General features: G+C 32.2%; 1 protein-coding gene across 8 annotated transcripts in view; it reads left to right on the top strand.

The window, feature by feature from the left end:
- The window catches only part of LOC143056552 (rap1 GTPase-activating protein 1-like), a 174,056-nt gene that overhangs the window by 24,864 nt on the left and 124,458 nt on the right, over positions 1-24,734 (top strand). For 6 of the 8 annotated variants that reach the window (XM_076229647.1, XM_076229645.1, XM_076229650.1 and 3 more), the window contains one exon: positions 1,575-1,911. In XM_076229647.1, the coding sequence (XP_076085762.1) occupies positions 1,575-1,911 (337 nt within the window). Of the gene's footprint in view, positions 1-1,574; positions 1,912-18,787; positions 20,644-23,000; positions 23,019-24,734 lie in introns of those variants that run through there. The other 2 variants (XM_076229651.1, XM_076229657.1) reach the window with 2 other exon arrangements.

Raw genomic sequence — 24,734 nt, 5'->3', positions numbered from 1 at the left:
AAAACTATGTGAATTAAGTTTTTTATCCTTCATTGAACTTTTGATGTGGTCCCTAAATGATCAAATATTTATCTCAAATGCCTACAAACAGTTAAATATGATACAAAAGATGACTCTAGGAAGATAAATTCACTTATGGACCTCTAAGTCTTCATTATAAGGTACCTTTAGGTCCATTTATATATCTCATTACCTCAAAATTTCAACTTGTTAGGCTTAATTAAAAATTATTGGGTCAACTTATATACTCATTTATGAAAGAAATGTTATAATTAATGATTTATCAAAGATTTCAAGGTGTTGATCCAAGCAGATAAAAAATAAAATAAAAAAGATTTCTTTTTAAAGGATATATAATTAATTATTTGGTGAAAACTGATCTTAACAATTAGAAAACAGAAAAACTATGTGGAAACTGACTGAGTAGCTAAAATACAATGTAACAATAAACTATGAATAAAGGAAAGAGGTCACTTCCTTTTACTATAGATGATAAAATAGTTATTCTTTTGTTTAAAGGGGGTCTCATTGGGGGGTCTAATCCCTGATCCCACATTGTTTAGTGAGAATCCTGGATCCGGCTTCCTGTTTCCATGATAGTGTATGTAATTTCCCATTTCCCCCTGGACTTTGTTTTCCCATTTTCATGCTTTAAAAAAATCGGCCAATCCGGTGTCACACTTAGACCTCAATGAGATCCACTTTAAACATGGTGAACAATTTCAAAACAATTACCTTTGGGTCCAAAAACAAAGAAAATAAATATGCACAAAACATTCCCAGTATACATTAACAGATGAAGTATCACTGGAAAATGTAAAATGTCGCCATGCGACGCCAAAAACATGTCATTTGTTAAAAATGAGCAAATAAAATATGTTACAAGCCTACGTTTCTTCAGAAATGAATAGCGAGCATATATATATGTATATATATATGTCAAATTGTTCTCAATATTAAAAGAAAAGAAACAAATACCAGTAATTTGTTATTGATTTTTAAGGATGTAAATTTAAGCATGGATTCAATTTGGGAACTCCTCATTACAGAATTAAGGATCGTTTGGAGGTCTTTTCAAACCATTTTTTTTTATGATTCAATATAGATTCAAAATTAAATTAGGGGGCCCATATAGTGAATAATAATACATCTACAAAATAAACACAAATTGGGAACTTTTGTCTTGATCATAAATAAACGTGGGTGAAAAAAATGTCAAAATAGGTGCAATTTGGGTACCCTCAGGTTAGCTATTTTACCTGTGTATCAGAAGAATGAGCCTGTGTATCAGAAGAATGAGAGTACGGTTCCACAGCTAAGTGATTGAGAGATGTATAAATTTGTTCTTTTTCAGGTGATGTATATGACCCAGACTCTGATATCTCTAATGTGTCTCTGAGACCATAAGATGTAAAAAAAATTTCTTTTTCAGGTGATGTATATGACCCAGACTCTGATATCTATATTGTGTCTTTGAGATCATAAGATGTATAAACTGACTCTTTTTCAGGGGATCTCTGATATCTATATTGTGTCTCTGAGATCATAAGATGTACAAATTCTTTCTTTTTCAGGGGATGTATATGACCCAGACTCAGAAACTTCTAATGTGTCGCTTAGATCGGTGAAACGAACATTCAGCCATAGACCATTGTCTCTTTATGATGATCCTAAAATACCAAGTGAAAAGTCCCATAGTTCACCAACAACACCTCAGAAATCACGATCTCCCGGACTCCCAAGGAAGAGTTTCTCCCCGTCTTTATTAAGACGTAGTATCTTTAATCGTTCTCAGACGGAGGAGAAATGTTCAGGATGTGGGTTTCCAATCAAAGACGAGAAGAGGATCTCTATGAAGCGTGCCGGTGATATAAGAGATGTGTACCATCCCATGTGCTTCAAATGTTCTATGTAAGTACTTAATCTATATTTATACAATAGATAATGGTGTCCATTTTTACTCAACTAAAGTTTTAGGTGTATAAAAGAATCATCATTCTTCAATCCCCATTCCATATGTCTGTCCAACTCCTCCTAAACAGCAAGTCAGAGATTGATGAAACTTAACACAGATGTAGACCTGTTGACCTAAAGGAATGTAGTATGATGCATTATGGGTGAAATAAAGTGAGAAAATGGAATTTACTGAGATATTGCAAAGATGTGGTACCAGCCTCTTTGAAGAGCAACTCCTCATAATCTGCTGGATGAATATTTAACTTTCAACAAATGTAAAGCACTGTATGCCCTGTTTGTCCCTCTGTCAATGTTCATGGTAAGTGCAACTCCTCCTAAACAACCAATCAGATATTGATGGAACTTTAACCAGTTGTTGAGGAAGTGTTCTATAATGATTACCAGTTGTTCAGCTTTCATTTGATACCAAAAATACCTGTATATATTCTACATATTTTGAATTTACACTAATGCGAAGGAACTATATTGTGTTAAATATGTACTACTTTCTGGTATGTGCTTTCTGGCCGGGACTGAATCAGTGGTGTTACACCTTGACCTGTTGATGTACCTAATGGAATAAAATCTAATGCATCATGGGTGGAATAAAGGGAGATAATTGAATTTACAAAGATACAGCAATATGTGGTTACAGACTTTCTTAGGGGCAACTCTGACATATATAATTCTTGTCCAAATTATTTAAGGGGAGATAATCAGATTTCCCTACTTTAATGTGTTTACAGTATTGAGGAGCTGGAGTATTCTCTGTTTGTTCACTTCTAAACATTATCATGGCATCACTCAATGAAATCAGGTGATATGACTTCTAAACATTATCATGGCATCACTCAATGAAATCAGGTGATATGACTTCTAAACATTATCATGGCATCACTCAATGAAATAGGTGATATGACGTTTAGATTTATTCCAATATACTTTCAAGATAAAATTAAAAGTAGAGAATTATTTAATTTTTTAGCAAGGAATGCATTACTTATGTTATGATATAAAATCCTTATTGAAATCTCAGTATGTGTTTTCAACACTTTAATGCCTCACCTACGGGCATTATAGCGTGGGTCTGTGCGTTCTATTGTTGTTCGTCCATTCAGCCATCTGTCCGTCCACTTCAGGTCAAAGATTAGGGTCGAGGTATTTTTTGATGAAGTTAAAGTCCATTCAACTTAGTATTCATGCTCCCTGGGAAATGATCTTAAATGCCAAATAGAGTTTTGACCTCAATTTCTACTATTAACTATGTCTAGTTACAGGAAATGTCTAATTGTCTAGTATCATATACATGGTCACAATGACATACATTTTTGCCTTAAATATAGATACATACAGATTCAATATCTTTTAAAATATGCTGGAAATGATATAACCAACAAGAAACATTATGTGGAAACAAGAGTTCTCTTATAGTTTTTTTTATAGGGATAAATCTTTTGATTAAAGCTATTTTAAAGATGAATATTTATATGTCAAATTTTACAAATTACCTTCAGAAAAGGTCATCACAGATCTTTTAAAGCTTTCAGTCAATGATAAATGTTGTTAATACATTGTAATAAATTTTTTAGGAAAAAACTCTCATATCTAAATGTATAGGATATTAAAAGCATATATATATGGACTTAGTTTAAAAAAAATATTTCTTCATATTCAATTCAGTTATGGAAGCATAAAAAATTTTAGAAAAAGTGCTTTAAAAGCTTATTACACATTTTTTATACACAATTACAGAACCAATGTAGTAGCTGTAAGGTTTTTAAACATTTAAAAGGAAACATTGCCAATCGTAAACAGTGTGCATGTACTAATAGTGTAAAATAAATAATATATATTGTGAAGGCATAAGAAAATAAAAAAATAAAGTCTTGATAGCTTTTTAAACAACTTAAATGAAAAATTAAAGAGCCAATCTTTTGCATGTAATAGGATTTTTTTAATGTGAAAGGAATCATAAGCAAATGTCAAAATCTTGCCCACAATGTATTAGATTATATACTTAACTTTGTTGTATGCATGATATGGGAGATAACTCCTTCCTCCTTATGTTAGTACATGGGAGATAACTCCTTCCTCCTTATGTTAGTACATGGGAGATAACTCCTTCCTCCTTATGTTTGTACAGGATATTTGATCAATGAATAGTTTGCAGATCAAGAGGGATTTCCTAGAATGCATTTGTTTGGAATTAAACATCTTCAATTCGCCGTTTCAGAATCTAATGCATCATGGGTAATATTTTTAAAAGTGTTCACCAAAACGTCCGGAATTGTAAAAAATGTCATAAACAATGCATATTTAACCAATGCTGTAACGTTATTTTCATTTGGGGTACGAACAGAGAAATTTCCCATGCTGCTTTAGATTCTGAAACAGCCAATTTAGAATCTGTATTTTGCACTGTTGAAATAATATTTGAGTTTATATGGTGTTTACGACACAGGATTGTGAGTTTTATATAGTTGACCCTTTTGTAAATGGTTTTCTTCACATGTTGAGAGGGACATGGAAACACTAAACGTTAATGTCAGCTATATCAAGGACAAATTATATAATGATGGCTGAAAAATGACCTCATTAGCACTCTCACTGTTATAATTCTTGACATATTTTTTATAAAACTGATATTTAATAGGATAATGTCAGCAGTATCTTAGAAAAGTTCTATGTCTTAATTGACTTTTTTAAAAAGAATTATTACCCATAGAAACATTAATTTTAAGAAAAATGGCTCTCACAGGTACAATTTATCTATAAAACATATAGTATACTTTAAGTAATGCCCTAAAGGTCTGTTTGAAATATTTAGTATTCATAATGGAAAAACAATGTCCCTCTGCGCAGGCTTTTTATGCCCCACCTACGACAGTAGAGGGGCATTATGTTTTCTGGTCTGTGCGTCGGTCCGTCCGTCCATCCATCCTTCCGTCCGTCCGTCTGTCCTTCCGTCCGTTCGTTCGGGTTAAATTAAGTTTTTGGTCAAGGTAGTTTTTGATGAAGTTGAAGTCCAATCAACTTCAAACTTAGTACACATGTTCCCTATGATATAATCTTTCTAATTTAATTGCCAAATTAGACTTTTGACCCCAATTTCATGGTCCACTGAACATAGAAAATAATAGTGCAAGTTTCAGGTTAAAGTTTTTGGTCAAGGTAGTTTTTGATGAAGTTGAAGTCCAATCAACTTCAAACTTAGTACACATGTTCCCTATGATATGATCTTCCTAATTTAATTGCCAAATTAGACTTTTGACCCCAATTTCACTGTCCACTGAACACAGAAAATGATAATGCCAGTTGGGCATCCGTGTACTATGGACACATTCTTGTTATTTATGAATTGTTTTAGTTATTGACCCTGGATAGACATTGAGACTCTGTTCTTTTATTATTAAAGTAAAAACTGAAACTGATATAAAGATATTGAGAACTGGTAATGTGTCTCAGGCCTGACACTGTGTGTGAATAGAGAGAGTTTATTTTCTAAACAGTATGAACATTTCTAGTAATATCATATGGTACTTGGGTAATTGTATTTTGTCTGATATGATAAACATTTGTGATGTTTTCTTAGATAAAAAGTTGTCAGCAATCACACCATGTATTAATCTCATTCTGCATGTCAAACTTGTCCTTAACAGTAACAATCTGGATGCTGATTGCCATCCTCTAAGGCTACTATTATGTTATGATAGTATTATTGAACATGAAGACTGGTGAGATTGTTCCCAGATGTGACCTTCATCTACCTGTAATTAGTTTCACATGTTTAACCTGGTATCTAATATTGAATATTAATGAGTTGTTCTCAGCAATATTTTATGAACTTAAGATAAAGTGTTTTGGTGTTAGAGTGTTACAAGTCGTTATAATGGAGAATTATTGCTAAATATTACATATCTGTTTGATTCAGTACTTTAGTACAAATGTAAACAAAATGAAAAAGAAGGAGTAATGAATAGTGAAAAAGCATATGGGTTGATGATAATATAATTTGTAAATAGTGGTAAAGGTTTTTGAGACTTAATGGACGTTCAAAGCAAAACAAATGTCTTGACTTCACTAAATATCAGAAAACACTGAAGGACGCCTCCGGGTGCGGGAATTTCTGTTGGTGACCTTCCGATGTTGTTTTTTCTATGGTTGGGTTGTTGTCTCTTTGACACATTCCCAATTTCCATTCTCAATTTTACTGTTCATTAAATATTAGTATCTTTGACGGATTTAAACAAGATGATAAATAACTTAAATTGTATATTCAATATAGGGGCCCAGATTAGGGGCCTCTGGGCCAAATTGTTTAAGTAGTCCAACTACTGTATCTTTCTAAGCCTGTCAACTCTGAGATTATGAGTTTATTTAGATCTGCACATGGCAGGTGCATTTGACTCCAATCTTAATTGACTTGAATAATGTCAGTTTTCCTACCACCTAAGGGTGCTGGTTTTTCTCCAGGGATAGTTTCTGGCTATACCTCCACTTGTTAAAACTTGCTGCCATGAAATAGCTAGCAGTGAATGAAGTGGTGTTAAACACCTATCAATTAATCAATCAATTTACTTTATAGAGTATGAATGGGCATAATCTGTATAATGATTTGCAATAATAATATTCATACTGTCTTTAAAATGAGTCTGTTACAATCTGCATCATAAGCCACTAGTCCCACCAGTAAAATTTTATTAGGACTTGTAAACACCTAACAAAAATGTCTGAATTTTGGTCTTTGGACTAGTAGTCGGAAATGTTTTTGGTGCATACTGCAGTGTTATGAAATTGTAGTTGCTTCTAAGGCCTGTGAAAACAGCTTATACATAGATCCAGGGGGGCCCTGGGGGGCCCGGGCCCCCATTTCATGGGGAAAATTTGGTTGATTATATAGGGAATCACTGAAGCATGACTGGAGCGGGCCCCCCCCTTAGGCAAAGTTCTGGATCCGCCACTGTTATATAACATGTATAATGCAAAATAAAGTAGGTTCACAGTATGCTTTTGTAATGATGGGCATGATGCTGCAATCTTTTGTAATGATGGGCATGATGCTGCAATCTTTTGTAATGATGGGCATCAGATGCTGCAATCTTTTGTAATGATGGGCATGATGCTGCAATCTTTTGTAATGATGGGCATCAGATGCTGCAATCTTTTGTAGTGATGGGCATGATGCTGCAATCTTTTGTAGTGATGGGCATGATGCTGCAATCTTTTGTAGTGATGGGCATGATGCTGCAATCTTTTGTAGTGATGGGCATGATGCTGCAATCTTTTGTAGTGATGGGCATGATGCTGCAATCTTTTGTAATGATGGGCATGATGCTGCAATCTTTTGTAGTGATGGGCATGATGCTGCAATCATTTGTAGTGATGGGCATGATGCTGCAATCTTTTGTAGTGATGGGCATGATGCTGCAATCTTTTGTAATGATGGGCATGATGCTGCAATCTTTTGATCAGTTTGTGTCATACAATCTTCCATAACAGATGCACTGACTTCTTCTATTACCTTGATTACCTTGATGAAAGATGGTTCTGATGGGAGATAGAAAGAAAAAAATAAATCTAGGGAACACTGCTGACTAATAGTATTTATATTGTAGGTGTTTGATATAGGTTGTGATAAATGAACTGGAAGAAAAATATCTGGTTTTATGAATCACGTTTTAATATAATTATCTGGTTAAATGATAAGTTGTTTATTTATTTGTGTATAGTGATTGAGTATTTCAGAAAGTGACATATAGCGTGAATCTTGAGTTTGAAAAAGAAATAAGAAAACAGAGTAATTGATGTTGTGGACAACACTGAGAAGAATAAATTGAAGAAAATCTAATATTAATCTTAAAAGTGAAAAAAGTAGCAAATTTTTATCTAAAAAGTCTTGCATGCTCTTAATGATGAGAAAACTCTCATCCTGAGAAAGATTCAAAAAAATATCTAGTCACAATAATGGAAGAAAGCTTTAAATCCAATAGATGAATTCAATTATTTGTGAAAATATTATTTTGAATTTCAAACTTTAAATTGATTATTGTTAGTATTCAACACTCTGTGTTCAGTGGACGATCCAGGGGGAGGGTTCTGGGGGTTGGAACCCCCTTTTTTTTTTAAGATCAATGCATTTAAATGGGGATATATAGTTGGAACCCCCCCTTTGTCCTGGGTTGGGACCCCCCCTTTTTTTAAATGGCTGGATCCACCCCTGTTGGTTCACTTAGAAGCTGACAGCCATGAAAAAGCATAGTGCTGAAAGTGGCATTTAACAATTCAACACCAATCAATTATTTGAATAATCAATTGTCTGCATCCATTTGTACAGAAGTTAGAAATTCAAGAAGATTAGTCAAATAATACTGGTTAGGTTGGTATATAATTTCAGTCTGTAACAGGTTCCACTGGTTCTTCATGTAACATATCTAACTAGGAGCACACCAATATCTCACATGATCTGACAGAATGATTGTTCTGAAGACTTATCTTAATCAGTTTTCTATATAGAAAATCATATTATAGCTAGAGAAATCCTAAATTCTTAATAATGGTATAATTAATCATTTTTTACTGTCAATGTCATTTTTCTTCATTTCCTTACAATTGCTAGAACTCTTGGGAAAATCCTATAAGTTTTTATTGCTAGACATTAGAAATATAGAAATACAGTCAAAACATGACGAGGCTTTGGAAAGATATTTCCTTATTATGTTCTTCGCTTTATTGGAACATTAAGAAAACTTCTACATAGAAAATAAATTTCAAATGGTATAAATTCTGTGGCATTAGTTTTATTAATCTACTAAATTGTTACAGTAATAGCCAAATAAAATAATTCTGTATTGAAAAAGAGAATATCATATTAGTTTTTATGGCATTGAAGCAACTAATGTTAAACAAATCAGCTGACACTGGAGATAAAGTAATGAAATAGTTGTCTGTGTTTGTCCTTCCGTCTGTCCTGCTTCAGGTTAAAGTTTTTAGTCAAGGTAGTTTTTGATGAAGTTGAATGTTATTCAACATGAAACTTAGTACACATTTTCCCTATGATATGATCTGTCTAATTCTCATGCCAAATTAGAGTTTTGATCCCACTTTCATGGTCCACTGAACATAGAAAAATTATACTAGTGAGTGGGACATATGTACATATATTTAGACACATTCTTGTTTTGTTATCATTTTGTTGTTTTGTCCCCCTTAGCAAATTGACAGAGAACATAATAGTTTTCATCAGACAACAAATTAAACTCTCTCCATCTCACTTATTCAGAAATGAAGGTCGGATTGTCATGGTTAAAAATGCAACTCAAATCCATATTTTGAACTCAGTGAATGCGCTAACTAATTCAGTGTAAAATGTTGAGTTTCATAGTGGTAGCATTTAATAGCTTCAAAGAGAGATCATACCAACTGTCATTATTGCGGTGGATTTCCCCCTGACATGAGAGCTCCCATATGAAAATTTTGTCCACAATTTAAAACAAAATGATCAATTTTATCATTGCTATAGGATTGTAAAAAGATGGGGAAAAAACAACAACAAAAAAACCCATTAAAATTCATTTGGAGACCCCCTTGAAGGCAATTTGTAGTACTATAAGAACCATCTTGCATACAAAATATGATGGGCATTTTGGGATATTATAGCAGGTATGAGAGTTTAAAACGTATAATATATAGTGACAACTTAATATTGGAGAATGAATATGAAAGATGACTTAGTCAGTAATTTGACACAGAAGAAGAAAATCCATCAATAATAAATGGATTTCTACATTATTTTTTGCCAACTTGTGAAATGTATCAGTTATATGTATTGTCAATAGGAAGTATCTATAAACTAAAAAATCACATACTGTAAAATCAGCATTTATTATTGCAATTTTGGAGGAATGGACAAAAACGCAACATTAATTATTGCGATTTCAGAGACATCGATCTGCAATTATTCTGCATATATGTATCAGATTTCAGAATGTGAGTTCTAAATATTGCTAAACTCAGCCAGTCGCATTATTTGCATTGATCAAAACCTCGCAATAATTTCTGAATTTACGGTAGACATTTGATCCAATGAGACTTGCAGCAGGCAGGTTGGGATGGTAGTGATCAAAAGATTAAATTAAAGTACTTCCAATACTAATATACCTTACTGTCCTTATCCAGGACTAGATAACTTTGTATAGTACAAATGTACATTTAAAACCATAACTCATTTAGCAAAATTTGATTAAAAAAAATTTGGTCCTTTTTATCATGCATGATTACACCCATAGCCAGTGGGAATGTGTAGTCTCAGGGTTCAGACTATGGAAAAATAACTGTTAAAGTCAAAACGTCTTGACACCAAATAAACCTGCTAAGATTGACAATCTTTGGGCTCCTGTATGTCATCACAAGATTTATACAATATTACTATGATTTGACTATAGCTTATAAACTTTTAAGCCTTGTATGAAGCACTTGTTATAGAAAAAAAAATATCTGTATTTAGTGACAGTTATTTGCATGATATATTATTGTTGTGTGTTTGTTCATGGCAGAATTAGGTCTATAAAGGTGGCCTCAGCTGCACCCCTCTCCCACCAAAACAAATAATCTGCAAATCTGTCTCAGGTTGCCAGGACTGAAATGAGAGCTTAAAGGCCAAATAAAACAAATATACCAGCATCTGTTTCCCCTTTTAGATATCTCCTTTTAAAAGTAGGTGACCTAATCCAGATATGATTCCAGGATTTTGAAAAAAGGGGGAGTGGTCCTAACTAGGAAAATTCGGAGTAGGACATTTGTAAAAGGTTTGCCAAACCCCAACACCCTTAAATCCACTTTTAACAATTATAAGCTGTTTTCTGATTATGATTTTATGTCAAATTCTCATCAATATACTGTAAATTCAGAAATTATTGCAATGTTTTGATTATTGTGAAAATTGCATCAGGGTTATAATCGCAATAATTTAAACTCGCCTTTTGATATGGGACAAATAGGATTTTTCTCAATATCGCAAAAGTTAAAATCACATTTTAGTCTAAAAAAACAAAATCGCAGTAATAGACACTCAATAGTTTCTGAAATTACAGTATATGGAGATTCTGACATTTGAAATAACATTTTTCCTGTATAAATTCTGATAGATTTTAGTTTTCTAATTGTCCTTTAGTAACATGAGAGCTGTGGCCATGAACATTGTTGTTTTCTATTACAAATTGTGTTAAATTCTTGTCCTTTAGTAACTTGAGACCTGCAACATTTAAGTAAATTTATAAATTCTTCCATATAATTCATTTAAAGATGGCTTTTGTTTCCTCTCTCATTCAATGACAAATCTAATTATTTCATGTAAATATAGTAGTTTAATTTAAGATTTGTCACAAAAGTCGTGTTATATCCTAGGAATATTAAACATTGGTTAGACATGGTTGAGAAGACCATGACAGTGAGCGCATTTGTTTCTAACCTAAACGATGTAAACGATTATGCGCGTAGTCGTTTAATCCATTTGTTTCTAACCAAAACGATGTAAACGATTATGCGCGTAGTCGTTTAATCCATTTGTTTCATACATTTTTTGGTCAACGTTGACATCCTTCACATAAACGATGTACGCGCAAACTAGTCGCGAAGTCGTTGATCGTTTATCGTTGAGACGTGTAAACGATAAATTTGTTTCTGCATCTGTCCTTTAAATAATTACGAGCACGTGTTGTTTTCGCAAAGTCCTGGTTATTTATTTCCTCCACTTTTACCTGTTTGTTTACAGTTCGTGAGTGTAATCTATTTCTGTCTGACTACGCGGGGTAGATAAAGTTTATTAAACGATGTATTTGTTTCTAGCAGCTTAACGTTTACTAAATAATAGTCATCGATGACAAAATTTGGGTTAGAAACCAATGCACTCTGTATATTCTAGGAATATTAAACATTGGTGAGACATACTTGAGAAGACCATGACAAAAGTCCCCTATGATGACATATTAAGAGGCTTTTGCAAATTAAATTTTATTACGTAAAATAATTCTGTAGAAATTGATTTTCTATTTTAATAATATATAATTTGAGACATAGATCTATGGTTGAGAGAATGGCTTTCAGATTCAACCCTTTTTTATCTCACATTTAAGTCCAAAACCTCACACTGAGCCACAGTGAGTGTCATCACTTCAGATACCATCAGTTGACCTTTAAAGGGTATAATTTTATCTTTAAAGTATTCTCCTCTTTTAAACCATGGACTTTAAAACTAAAATTTGTCAGCTTTGTCTATAAGAAATGGATGTTACTATAAAATAAAGTTTGTCCAGATTTAATCAACTGACATTGCCACTTTGGCTAAAAAAAAAAAAGATCATCATAGGGGTCAAACTGCCTTTTAGGCTAATATTTAAAAAAAAAAGAAAAAAAAAAGTTACTCATATCAATAAGATTTAAATTTAAAAAAAAACAGCCACGGTAGGTAAGACATGCTCTATCTATTTGGAAATTATTTCTTTTGGAAAATTTATAATAGAAACTGTAGAGAGTAGAATCAAATGAGGGAATGTAAACAAGAAAGGGGGGGATAGGAGGGGTCCTGATCCCGAAACCCCGGGCTTAAAAACATGAAATCCTGAGGTCCAAAAATCCAAAGGAGAGAATTCCCTGATCTGAAAGGGTCAATCCTGAAATCCCGAGCTTAAAAACACCCGATCACAGAGTGCCGATAAACACAGTCCTATCCCCCTCAAGAAAGTGAAGGAAATAATAAGAAAATTAAGGGAAGTAAAATGTAGGAACTGAGAAAAAAAAAAATTGTGTCAACTGGAGAAAAAAATAATAAATTGTGTCACCTGGAGAAAAAAAAAGTGGTATTGGATCATCAAATATGATTCAAGTACAAATGTATTTAGGATACTTGTAAGAATTATAAACACTGATATTCAAATTACGAAATAAATTTATAATCTATGTAGAACCTATTAATACTCTTAACATAGTCATGGTTATCTTCATAGTATTAATACTCTTAACATAGTGATGGTTATAAGTATCTTTGATTTCATCAATTTACACATTGTTTATGAGGAAAGATAAATAAATAAAGTAATAAATTTATAAAATTACAATTATTGAATTCACATTTAAGGTTGTTATTTCATAAATGAGGGATAGTATGTCAACATTTAAATTTAATAATTGAGATTACAAATTGGAAGAATAAATATAAATATGTCTTGTTGTTTGTGAAGTGATGTTTACAGTTCAATAAACTGATGGAGACTTAATCAGACCTAAATTATTGATTTAAAAGGGAAACAGACATAAATCAGTAGAAAAGTCAAGTTTTAACTCTGAATTAGTAGTGAATTATAAGAAATTTGACACCAGTTCCAAATTAAACGTATTTACATACCTTTAAGTCAATTTAAATGGAAATCAGAGTCCCTGCCTTGCTTTAAGTATTTACTTCAATAAAACAATAAAAGTTCCTATTTATTGCTTTGTAACTTAGTTGAATTTAATTACTTTTAGGATGAATGATTTCCATCGATTTGTGGTGACTTTAAATTAATTTTTTTCAATTTCCATAGAAATAGATTTACTTTTTTTAAAAATGTATAGATAAAGGCAGATGTGGTGTGAGTGCCAATGAGACAACTCTCCATCCAAATAACAATTTAAAAAAGTAAACCAATATAGGTTAAAGTACGGCCTTCAACACGGAGCCTTGGCTCACACCGAACAACAAGCTATAAAGGTATATTTTTCCAATGGCCTTTTATATACAATGAAATTTTCATACTCATTGCTTCTTCAGTGTTAAAAGTGTACATGCATAGAAGATCATTTTGTTATGCTTTTTTTGTAAGTTGATTATTTATGTACCAAAAAGATTAAAAAGACAAAAGCCATAAATGTCTTCTTGATGCATCTTGTGTATAATTGAATGATGGGGAGAAAACTTCTAGATTTTGTTTGACTGCTGTGAACGACTTTGTGTCTTACATAAAGTTTGTAATGTTAGTACTTGTTAACTTGTAACAAATAACTAATTATTACAATACTGTGCAACCTGCAATAAATACCTCCTAAGTCTTAGGAATTAGAAGACCTTATTTTGAAACAGGATTGGTTGTTATTTTACCTTTATTACATTGGGGAGGGGGGGCTTCCTGAATTAGTTATAAAGCAGTAATAAAAGTATATAAAATATGTATTCATTGCTGCTTACTTAGTAATTACATAATTTCCCAGAATGTTGTTTATTTTCTACTAAGATCTATTTCAGTCTTAAGGCGGAATGATACCGGTACTTTTTAATGCTTTAGTTTACCTAACTTTTTATTTAGAATTGAATAATGTTCCAATTTCATGTTCATTGAGATGTAGGAAAATATAAACTTTCAAACATTTGCATTTTAATGATAATTATTTTATTAGAATTTTATGAAATATTTAAAAAGTTCCATCATCTGAAGAAAAAAAAATCTGCCATTTTAAGCTGTTTCTAAGTTTTAAGCAGTGACTACTTGAAGTTAACATTATGGATATTGATTGCAGTTTGTATTGATAGAATCAAGTTGTCACTTGTTTACTTTTACAGCAAACAAAAAAGAAAAACTTTTATGAGATTCATTACCATAAAGCAAGATTTTCAGAAAGAAAGCCTTAAATTTATATATACATATGATCTGTTTCCAAGGTAATATTTATATAGGTTTATAAATGTTCAGGTAGCTTAATGACATTTTTCTGTAATGGACATTTATTTTTAATAGGAAGTTTTGTTAGCTTGTTTCCAAGGTAATACTTTCCTATATCAAGGAATTAGAGGACTTCTTTCATCCTGTTCAAGATTACCTATACAGTATTCTATTGAATTGTATGATGTTCATTCATAAAATAAACGTTTTATTCTTCAATGATGTTTGTGTGCTGATAAACATGTTTTTTCAAGTAGTAATATTTTGTTGGTACTTATTCCATTACGTTTTTTGTCCATAAAGTTGTGTAGTGGTTTGAAGGTGTACGTTTAATGGTAAATGTGAATGATTTATGTTATTATATGGTTAAGAAAGCAATTGATCTATGTTGGATAGGTTTCTGAAGTCTGAGTAGGAGATTACCAATGGATTGTGTAAACAGGGGCGAATCCAGCCATTTAAAAAAAAAGGGGGGGGGGGCTAAACCTAGGATAAAAAGGGGGTTCCAACTATATGTCCCCATTCAAATGCATTGATTATTAGAAAAACAGGGGGTCCAACCCAAGAAACCCTCCCCCTGGAAATGCCACTGGTAAGGACTGTGGATTCAAAGCTTAAACTGCTAATGTATATATTTCTAAAATAAATTAGCATCTAGCTATTGTATTCTGGAGTTTCACTATTAAGAATATGGATTTTTTTACAGTTGATACAATTTTTCAAGAAATTTTAATTTTCCATTCTGCTATTGGAGTTTTACAATCAGTAATATGGAATTTTGAATGATGTTAACAGTTTTCCACTGGCATCTTGCAGGAGTTAGATTTTTGTGGTTTTACTAATATAAAACTTCAGATGTGTTTACTTGAACAATGGATTGTTTATTTCTCTAGGGGATTTAAAATGTAACAGTCAATTTGTAAAGTGAAATAATTGAATCAAAGATACATTTCTAGCCAACAATTAAGACTGACATTGACTAAATGGAAAAAGTGGAAATCTGTGTCAATTTTTCTCTTATAATTACTGTTCTGTAGAATGGGAAAAGTGAAAATCTAAGTCAGTGTTCCTGTAAAAATTTCGTCCTGAATATGGTCCGAGACCACAATGAATTCGTAGTGCATTTCTTTTAGAACATAAATGAAAATTAAAAAAATCCCACCTGCGGTTTCTCAATGAAATTTTTACAGTGTGTTGTACTACTTTTGGGACAAATTATATAAAAATTATAGAAAACTTCTTCGGGTCTAACTCAAAATATGGACAATTTTATGTTTAGGGCGTCTTGAAATCTTTTGACAGCTTCCGAAGTCCTAATTTTTAACTTTTTTCAGCTGGACCAAATCACCACTTTCCTTTAAAACTCTGAACCCAACTTTTTTTACAGTGTAATTTCACCCCCTACTTACAATTTGAGGCATAAAACATGGAGAAATAAATTTGGTAGGGGTATAAAAAATATTGGCAAGTAACCCACTGTCAACACTAGGGACTATATATTTGTGGACAACGAAAATCAAGGGACGACAATAGTGGTCTCGGACCATATGCATGAAATATTTGCCACTGGATGTTAAGCAACCAACAATTAATCAATCAATCAATCCTGTAAAATTTTTATTCTGGACAGAAATTCAGAGGCAGATATAGCATTAAGTTTATGTACTCTTTCTTTTCATGTCCAGTACATAGTTTTCAAGATCTTCATTGACAGGTCTTGAACTAGATTTTCAGTGTGCTGTGTCTCAGGTCTGGTATTTTTTTATCATTTTCTTTTGTCTATATGTAGTGCAGTTTTTTTCTTGGATTTTACTTCTCTGTTTCCATCTTGATTTTTACTCTGATATTTGATATTGATGGTAAGGCGAATGGAACTGGGACCAGTAACTAATTAACCTATCAGAGATCAATTTATATCCTAATGATTAAAAACATGTAACACAAGAGAAGGGAGTTAAATTAGCATGTAACACAAGAAAAGTAATCTGAAGGTTTAGAACAAATATATCACTGAGAAAATGAAGCAAAAGTCATTCCTATAGCCAGAACTTAGTCTCACCAGAGAAAACACATTACAACAGTGATGTCATATTGACCTAGTTATAAGGCTTAACAGCATATTAGGATGGAATAAAATTATTCTGTAGGGAAGAATAAAAGACTTTTTTTAAGCATTGGTGTTGAGAGTTATTGTGTTATAATTTACAAATGTTTTGTTCAAGGTTATCCTACAGTAGATGCTGTTGTTCAAAGACTAATTATTTCATTGCGTGGGGTATGATGCTTTTCAATTTTGACCCCTCCGTCCGTCTGACTGTTTGTCTGTCAGTCCTGTTCTTGTCATCGCAACTCCTCTGAAACCACAACATAACTTCATGAAACCTGTTTTTTCTAGGAGTTACGCCCCATCACACAATGCTATCTAGTCAAAGTGGAGACAAAGGTGATTTTGTAAGACAAATCAGCTCTCCTGTTACAATTGTGTCAGGTACAACATAAATATATATTGAACAATAGTCTGAGATCAAGTTAGACCAATTACTGAATAATTATTGGATGTAATCTACCCTCTCCCGCACCCCCCCCCCCCCCCCCCCCCTAAGTCTTCCTCAATTATCACCTTCTGTAGATAATACATTACTTTTGATAAAGGGAGATAATACATTACTTTTGATAAAAGGGTTTCAGTCTATCAATCAAATAAAGGGGTAGACTGTTAAAATGCTGTGAGAATTTATTTTATTGTCAAAACAGTAAAAAAGTCAACTAAGTTGGGGAAATCTACAGGTTTTACTTGAGCCATCTATCCTGTGTAAAGCATTTAAGGATATTGATCTCATCCAATAAATTTTGATATGTGGAATTTAAACCTAGTGTTTTAAATCATAAATTATTTAGCAACAATTAAAGCAAAGAAATCAATGCCATTATATGGTGCATTGATTTTGCAGTATCTCTAGAGTTTAGGGTGAATGGAATTTCTCACATGAATCTATCAAGACTCAGCTTTCTTGGATAAGAACTCATGAATAAATCTGAAAATAAGGGAAAGTCACGGTATTTACCATTTAAGCTATAAAGTTACATATTGGAGGATGGTATCATATATTGACCAAATAAGTAATTATGAGGCAGCAGTCTCATGAATAAATTGGACAAAATTAGAAACCATTGAACTTTTAGAATTAACTATTGATATTGGCTGTTTAATTCAATACATAATATCACCTTTCAGACAAACTGGAAGTAGTAGGTGGAGTGTCTTGGGAATTATTAGAATTTATATCTGTCGGAGGCTTTAAGTACGTTATGTACCTGTTAAATCAGTGAAAAATGACTTTAAGATGCCACCGTGAGTGAGTACCTGTGTCGATCTTAAGAATATTTGTAGAATATGCCTGTTAAAAGTGTACTTTAAGATGCCACCGTGAGTGAGTACCTGTGTCGATCTTAAGAATATTTGTAGAATATGCCTGTTAAAAGTGTACTTTAAGATGCCACCGTGAGTGAGTACCTGTGTCGATCTTAAGAATATTTGTAGAATATGCCTGTTAAAAGTGTACTTTAAGATGCCACCGTGAGTGAGTACCTGTGTCGATCTTAAGAATATTTGTAGAATATGCCTGTTAAAAGTGTACTTTAAGATGCCACCGTGAGTGAGTACCTGTGTCGATCTTAAGAATATTTGTAGAATATGCCTGTTAAAAGTGTACTTTAAGATGCCACCGTGAGTGAGTACCTGTGTTGATCTTAAATATTTGTAGAATATGCCTGTTAAAAGTGTACTTTAAGATGCCACCGTGAGTGAGTACCTGTGTTGATCTTAAGAATATTTGTAGAATATGCCTGTTAAAAGTGTACTTTAAGATGCCACCGTGAGTGAGTACCTGTGTTGATCTTAAATATTTGTAGAATATGCCTGTTAAAAGTGTACTTTAAGATGCCACCGTGAGTGAGTACCTGTGTTGATCTTAAATATTTGTAGAATATGCCTGTTAAAAGTGTACTTTAAGATGCCACAGTACCTGTGTCGATCTTAAGAATATTTGTAGAATATGCCTGTTAAAAGTGTACTTTAAGATGCCACAGTACCTGTGTCGATCTTAAGAATATTTGTAGAATATACCAGTTAAAAGTGTACTTTAAGATGCCACAGAACTTATTCAATATTGATCATAAGAATATTTGTAGGTAACAAACCAGTTAAAAGTGTACTTTAAGATGCCTCGGAACCTGTCGATCGAATATTTGTAGAATATGCCAGTTAAAAGTGCACTTTAAAATGCCACAGAACCTGTTGTCATATTATATTTGTAAGATATGACTGTTAAAAGTGTACACTAAGATGCCACAGAACTTATTGATCATATATATTGTATATTTGATTAGAATAACCTGCTTCTGTGGGATCAGCTGGTACCATATTACATCCTAGATTATGACCTTCAGATGTTTATAATTTTCTGCTACAGTTGACAAGGTTATGAATCATCTTCTTTGACTGAAAAGATAGTGATATGTATTGTATATAATAACATTGAAGAGATGTGTATTGGGGAAAACATTGAAGAGTCTGTGTATTGGGGAATTGAGCATTGAAGAATGTGTATTGGGGAATAAATATTAGGGAATAGCATTGAACTTTAGAGGATGTGTTTTGCTTAGAATATCATATAGATTGATGAGAAAGGATTAAAATTTGTTACTCATAATATCAGTTTCAAGAGGATTTGTTTATTTTATGAAGTTTCTACCGTCATGTGGTTAGTGTTAGTTTACATATATTCCTGGGAATTTAAGGATTTGAAAAGTGCAAATTAGAGAAATTAGTTTTGATGTTGGAATATAGTTGTGAGAAAAATATTTTATTGGTAAGGAAGACACTTTTTAAACTTTCAATTTTATTTTTTTAAATAAATATAGTTCATCATAAGTAAATATCAAAACACTTTAAAATTATTTTATTTAATAATTATCTTTTTTGTTTTGAACCTATTAATTTTGATAAGGTGCAGACAACACTAATACCTTTGTTTAAGATGGCAATGTAACTAACTACCTGTTAGTTTATTGGAGGTTTTACCTGGCATAATTTACAGGTGTGCTTGACTAAGATTTGTGATGGTCATTTCAAAAAGTAATTTATAATTCTGCAAATTACAGGTACAAACATATATGTGTTATTAAAAATACTGCAGCATTCACAATTTATTGTTTTTTGTTTAAAGGTAATACACCTGTGTTTAGAAAAACAAACAGAATTTATAAAGTCAATTAACTTTTATCTTACATTTTATGGACTTTAAAGAGAATTTATAAAGATTTACACAGTCTTGTTGTATAATCTTGGAGAGAATATATTACATGTTGATGATTCCATATTTGAGGAGTTTATTTGTATAACAGAAAGGCATCTTAACGGCCATTTTAACAATATTACCAAAAATTTAAGTATAAAAGTTAAAAAACAATAAATTCCCTATATGATACGATGATACGACTGTGCACAAACTGCACGTAAAGGGAAGTTGGGATAATATCGTGAGGAAAAAAATTTGTTGTAAGGAAAAAGTAGTTTTAATTGTTTTAAGAATTAGAATGAGGATATAATGAATTGTGATGTGCTGTGTTGTGATTTCTCCGTAAGTCTTATGTACTTTGATGACATAGTAGAAGGAAGAGTTACCATGCTGTAATAGACTCTGGACTTCAAACAATAGACTAGCTTTGTGGAAAGTCCCAGTGGAACTAATATATTGTATTTGACTGAAAACAGAGTAAAATCTTATTTTGAGAGATAGTTAAGCATCTTATCTGTGACACTTTAGTGGTCATTTTAATTTGTCCGTTGTAAAGAAAAACAAAATATTAACTGTAAAATGAAGCAAAGAAAAGGATCGTACAACCTCAACATGCCGGGAAGGAAATATGAAGTTGAAAATAATTCCAAATATTGGAAAAGTTTATGCTGCTGGTCCGTGCAAGATACTCAAGAACAGTAAGTAGTTTACCTGTATATAGTGGACAGTTCTGTGTAGACAGGTTGTCATTACTCTTGAGAATTATTTAATATTATGTCACTGCTTTTCCCTTCGGTAATTGGAAAAGTTACCAAATACTCCCAGACTTCAAACTTTATTGAGCATTTTATTTTTTTTTGAATTAAGCATCAATGATGAGTCTTTTGTAGACAAAATGTGTGTCTGGTGTACAACATTTTATCCTGGTAACTATGATGAGTTTATAAGGGCTGTAACTAAGATGTTATGGGGCGAGTATATTTTAGGTCTCGAAGCTCAGACTTTTAAAAGTCAAACTTCAGAATTATGATTTTAAAGGGCTTGTTTTAAAGACATGAGTTTGTCTTTACCTGAGTTCAAACTAATTTTGGCTACAGGTTATTTCCTTGCCATTGTTATGAAAAGGTTGAACTTGTGTGAACTTACAGCTGACCAGTATTGATTGATGATAAAACAAATTACATAAATCCTTTTTGTCTTTCTTATTGTTAGATATTTGTTAAAATGTTTTGAGATTTTAACACAGCGATGACTGCTGTACCCATAATTTAATTAATAGCCACTTTTTAGTACATTTTTTATCAAAATGTTATTTTCGTTGCTTAAACTCTATGGTTTTCCTCATTGTTGAAGGTTATAAAGAAAAGAAAATATCAGTCATTGTTCATAGCCTTCAGACAAGTTATGTGTTCTTATGTTTACATACCCGTAGCCAGGGGGTTCGGGGGTGGGGACGAATCCCCCCCCCCCTTGAAACCAAATAAGCACTGTTAAAGTCAACGTTCTGTTCAAATTGTGACTGTTAAAGTCGAGTTCATGAATCCAAATACCAAGCAAGAAGGAATAAGAAATTTATACAGAGGTTGTGTCCAGAAAAAGGATAAAAGTCTGGAAATGGAGATAACTGATACCAGATGTATGATCTGTAATTAATTAGTGAGGTCAAGGTTAATTACATCATGGTGTCAGAGAAGTTGGCCAGACAGTGGTAAATGTCATATAGTATTGATCAACACCAGGTGTTATAAATACAGATGGAAAAGGGGGGATGAAAAATTAATTAATATCTGAATAAAAAAAAAGATTAAAGTCCATTGCTTTGAAAAGTTGTAAGAATATATCAAATGAAAAAAATTCAATAGATTTTATTGCTAAAATCATGAGTTTCAGGTGTATGCTCAGTTAAGATGAAATTCATTAAGTAATCTAGATAAAGGCTTTTTAAAGAAAAGTTTCATCAACTAGATTTTGTTTAGCAAGAATATTAGACGACCTTCAAATTGATGAGGAATCAGTCATTTCTTTCTGAGAGGCTATTTATAGTCTTAATACACGTTAAGAAATTTAAAATTTGATTGAAGTTAATAATGCATCAGCTAAAGGGAAGCAACTCTTGTCTAAAAATATTTACTCTAGTTCTGCCCTCTGACTATCTTTTCTTCTTTTTGTTGTGTTTAAAGGTTACTGTCCTACTAATATACATGAGTGTTTTCATTATTTACAAACATATAAAATAGTAAGTCTTATATATAACTTTTCAATAAATAGTCATCAAAAAGAAGCTATTTATCTATAAATTGAGTCTTCAATAGAAGCTAATCTAGAATCAGTGTTATAGAAACTAATCCTACTAAAGCCATGTTTTTTTTTTAAATCTCTGTGGAAATTAACTTAAAATGTAATCTAACTGATGGATTTTTTATTCCTCTAGCTATAAGCTATTTACTCATAAGTTGACTTTCATTGTTTCAAACAATTGTCCTTTAGGGGCATTTACTAGTTTGAAATGGAGTAAAGGTTTTGCTCATGGTTGAAGGCCCTATTATAAAGGGACCAATAGTTATTAAGTTAAATTTTGGTGGAATATTGTCTCATTGGCAATCATACCACATCTTCTTAATAGTTATTGGACCATTTCTGTTGGACATTTGGTATCATTTGGTATCAGGGGCGGATCCAGCCATTTAAAAAGGGGGGGGGGGGGGGGGGGGTCCCATAACCCAGGACAAAGGGGGGGTTCCAACTATATATCCCCATTCAAATGCATTGATCAGCCAAAAAAAGGGGGGATTCCAAACCCGGAACCCCCCCCCCCCCTGTATCCGCCACTGGGTCTGACATATTGAGAAACCTGTCAGCCTGTCAGACTAAACCTATTTCTGATTACACTGATTGAACCACACTCATGAGTACAAGTTAAATGTTCTATAAATAATCGATGTGTTTTAAGATTTCCGTGTTAATTACATAAATGATAAGTAATAGCTCTCTGTATTGTCGAGATAATAATACAGGAAGTTTAACAAGTAGTAGGATGTGTATCAGCAACAAAATCAAAACAAACTCTGTACATGTAAGTTCTTTCTATTTAATATTTGAAAATTCTTTTTATGAATTAATTGTTGTTTTTATTATTTCTATTTTGTATCACCATTTGATTAATTTTTTTTGTAAAACAGGCTTGTACCAAAACTATCAATTGATTGCTATTTGCTTCATTTTCAGTGACAAATATTTGGGAATATTCAAGACATGTAAAATGCTGAAATATTTTAATGTCAACATTATTTTCATGTTATTGCATATTTTGAAAAGCCAGAAGACAAAAGAATTTATGGGTTCATTTATAAAAAAAAAATATTTAGCCCTTTCTCACCAAAAATAAATAAGACCACATCCAAGTTTAAAAAAAACAAAAAACAACATAAACAACAGAAAGTACATCAACATAAACAATACCCATCTCACTTACAGAACAAGATTATGAGCGCATTTGTTTCTAATCTAAACGATGTAAACGATTACACGCGTAGTCTTTTAATCCATTTGTTTCTTACATTTTTTGGTCAACGTTGACATCGTTCACATAAACGATGTACGCGCAAAATAGTCGCGTAGTCGTTGATCGTTTATCGTTGAGATGTGTAAACGATAAATTTGTTTCTGCATCTGTCGTTTAAATAATTACGAGCACGTGTTGTTTTCGCAAAGTCCTGGTTAATTATTTCCCGCACTTTTACCTGTTTGTTTACAGTGCGTGAGTGTAATCTATTTCTGTCCGACTACGTGGGGTCGATGAAGATTATTAAACGATGTATTTGTTTCTAGCAGCTTAACGTTTACTTAACGATAGTCATCGATGACAAAATTTCGGGTTTGAAACAAATGCACTCTATACCTTATGAAATATAAACATCTGTCTACTTTTTAGCTAAAAAATAAACTTTCAGATCAAGTACAAAGTAAGGTTTGTATATGAAAATAGTTAGGGCATCAATTAAACAGATAATTTTTAAAATGCTTTGCACAGTGCTCTGTTCCAACTAATAATAAAGTTATTATAATATTTTCTCCCATGCTTCTTATAGGCTAAATTCCCACAGACTGCATTGAAAAAATTCCTATCTTTCTTAATTTACAGTTGTCTTTGACATTGGAAGCGAACATTTGACCTTGATATAATAATTAGCCAATAACTATAAAGTCCAATAAATCATATAAGCCTTTTATATACCAAATCAGTGAATTGTAGCATTTAAATTCTTCATGTAGACTGTGATATCACCCTTAGAATGTCTTTTGGTTATTTGTGTAAGGTTGCTGTCTCTTTGATGTATACCCCCACATCTCATTTTATTCATACATGTAAACAAAAATAACTTTCTATATATCTTTTAAATACTTTGAATATGAGTATGTTGTAGTTGGTTAAAAAGTTTCTGAAAAACTTTGACTGCAAGACTACCCAGAGTTATCTCCCATTGTACATGCTAAGTTATCTTACTATGAAATTCTGATTGGTCTTTCTCAAATGTCATTTGTAAATATTACTTTCCTCAAATTATTTCAAAGTGTCATTTTTCTTGATTACTTGATTAATCTGGTGCTAAATCATATTTAGTTAAATTTACGGTTTTGGATTCAAATTCTACTAAGTTGACCATGTAATGATGCATAGTACATGTATACATAACTGTTGTAATGAATATGATAGGAACTTTGAAATAAAGATTCAGGTCCAGTATATGTAAAGATAAGTTGGTCTTCTGTACATATGTTTTCTTTTATA

Source organism: Mytilus galloprovincialis, chromosome 13 (assembly GCF_965363235.1).
Source record: "Mytilus galloprovincialis chromosome 13, xbMytGall1.hap1.1, whole genome shotgun sequence".
In the NCBI taxonomy this organism is placed as follows: Eukaryota; Metazoa; Mollusca; class Bivalvia; order Mytilida; family Mytilidae; genus Mytilus; species Mytilus galloprovincialis.
This window is presented reverse-complemented; position numbering and strand designations above follow the sequence as displayed.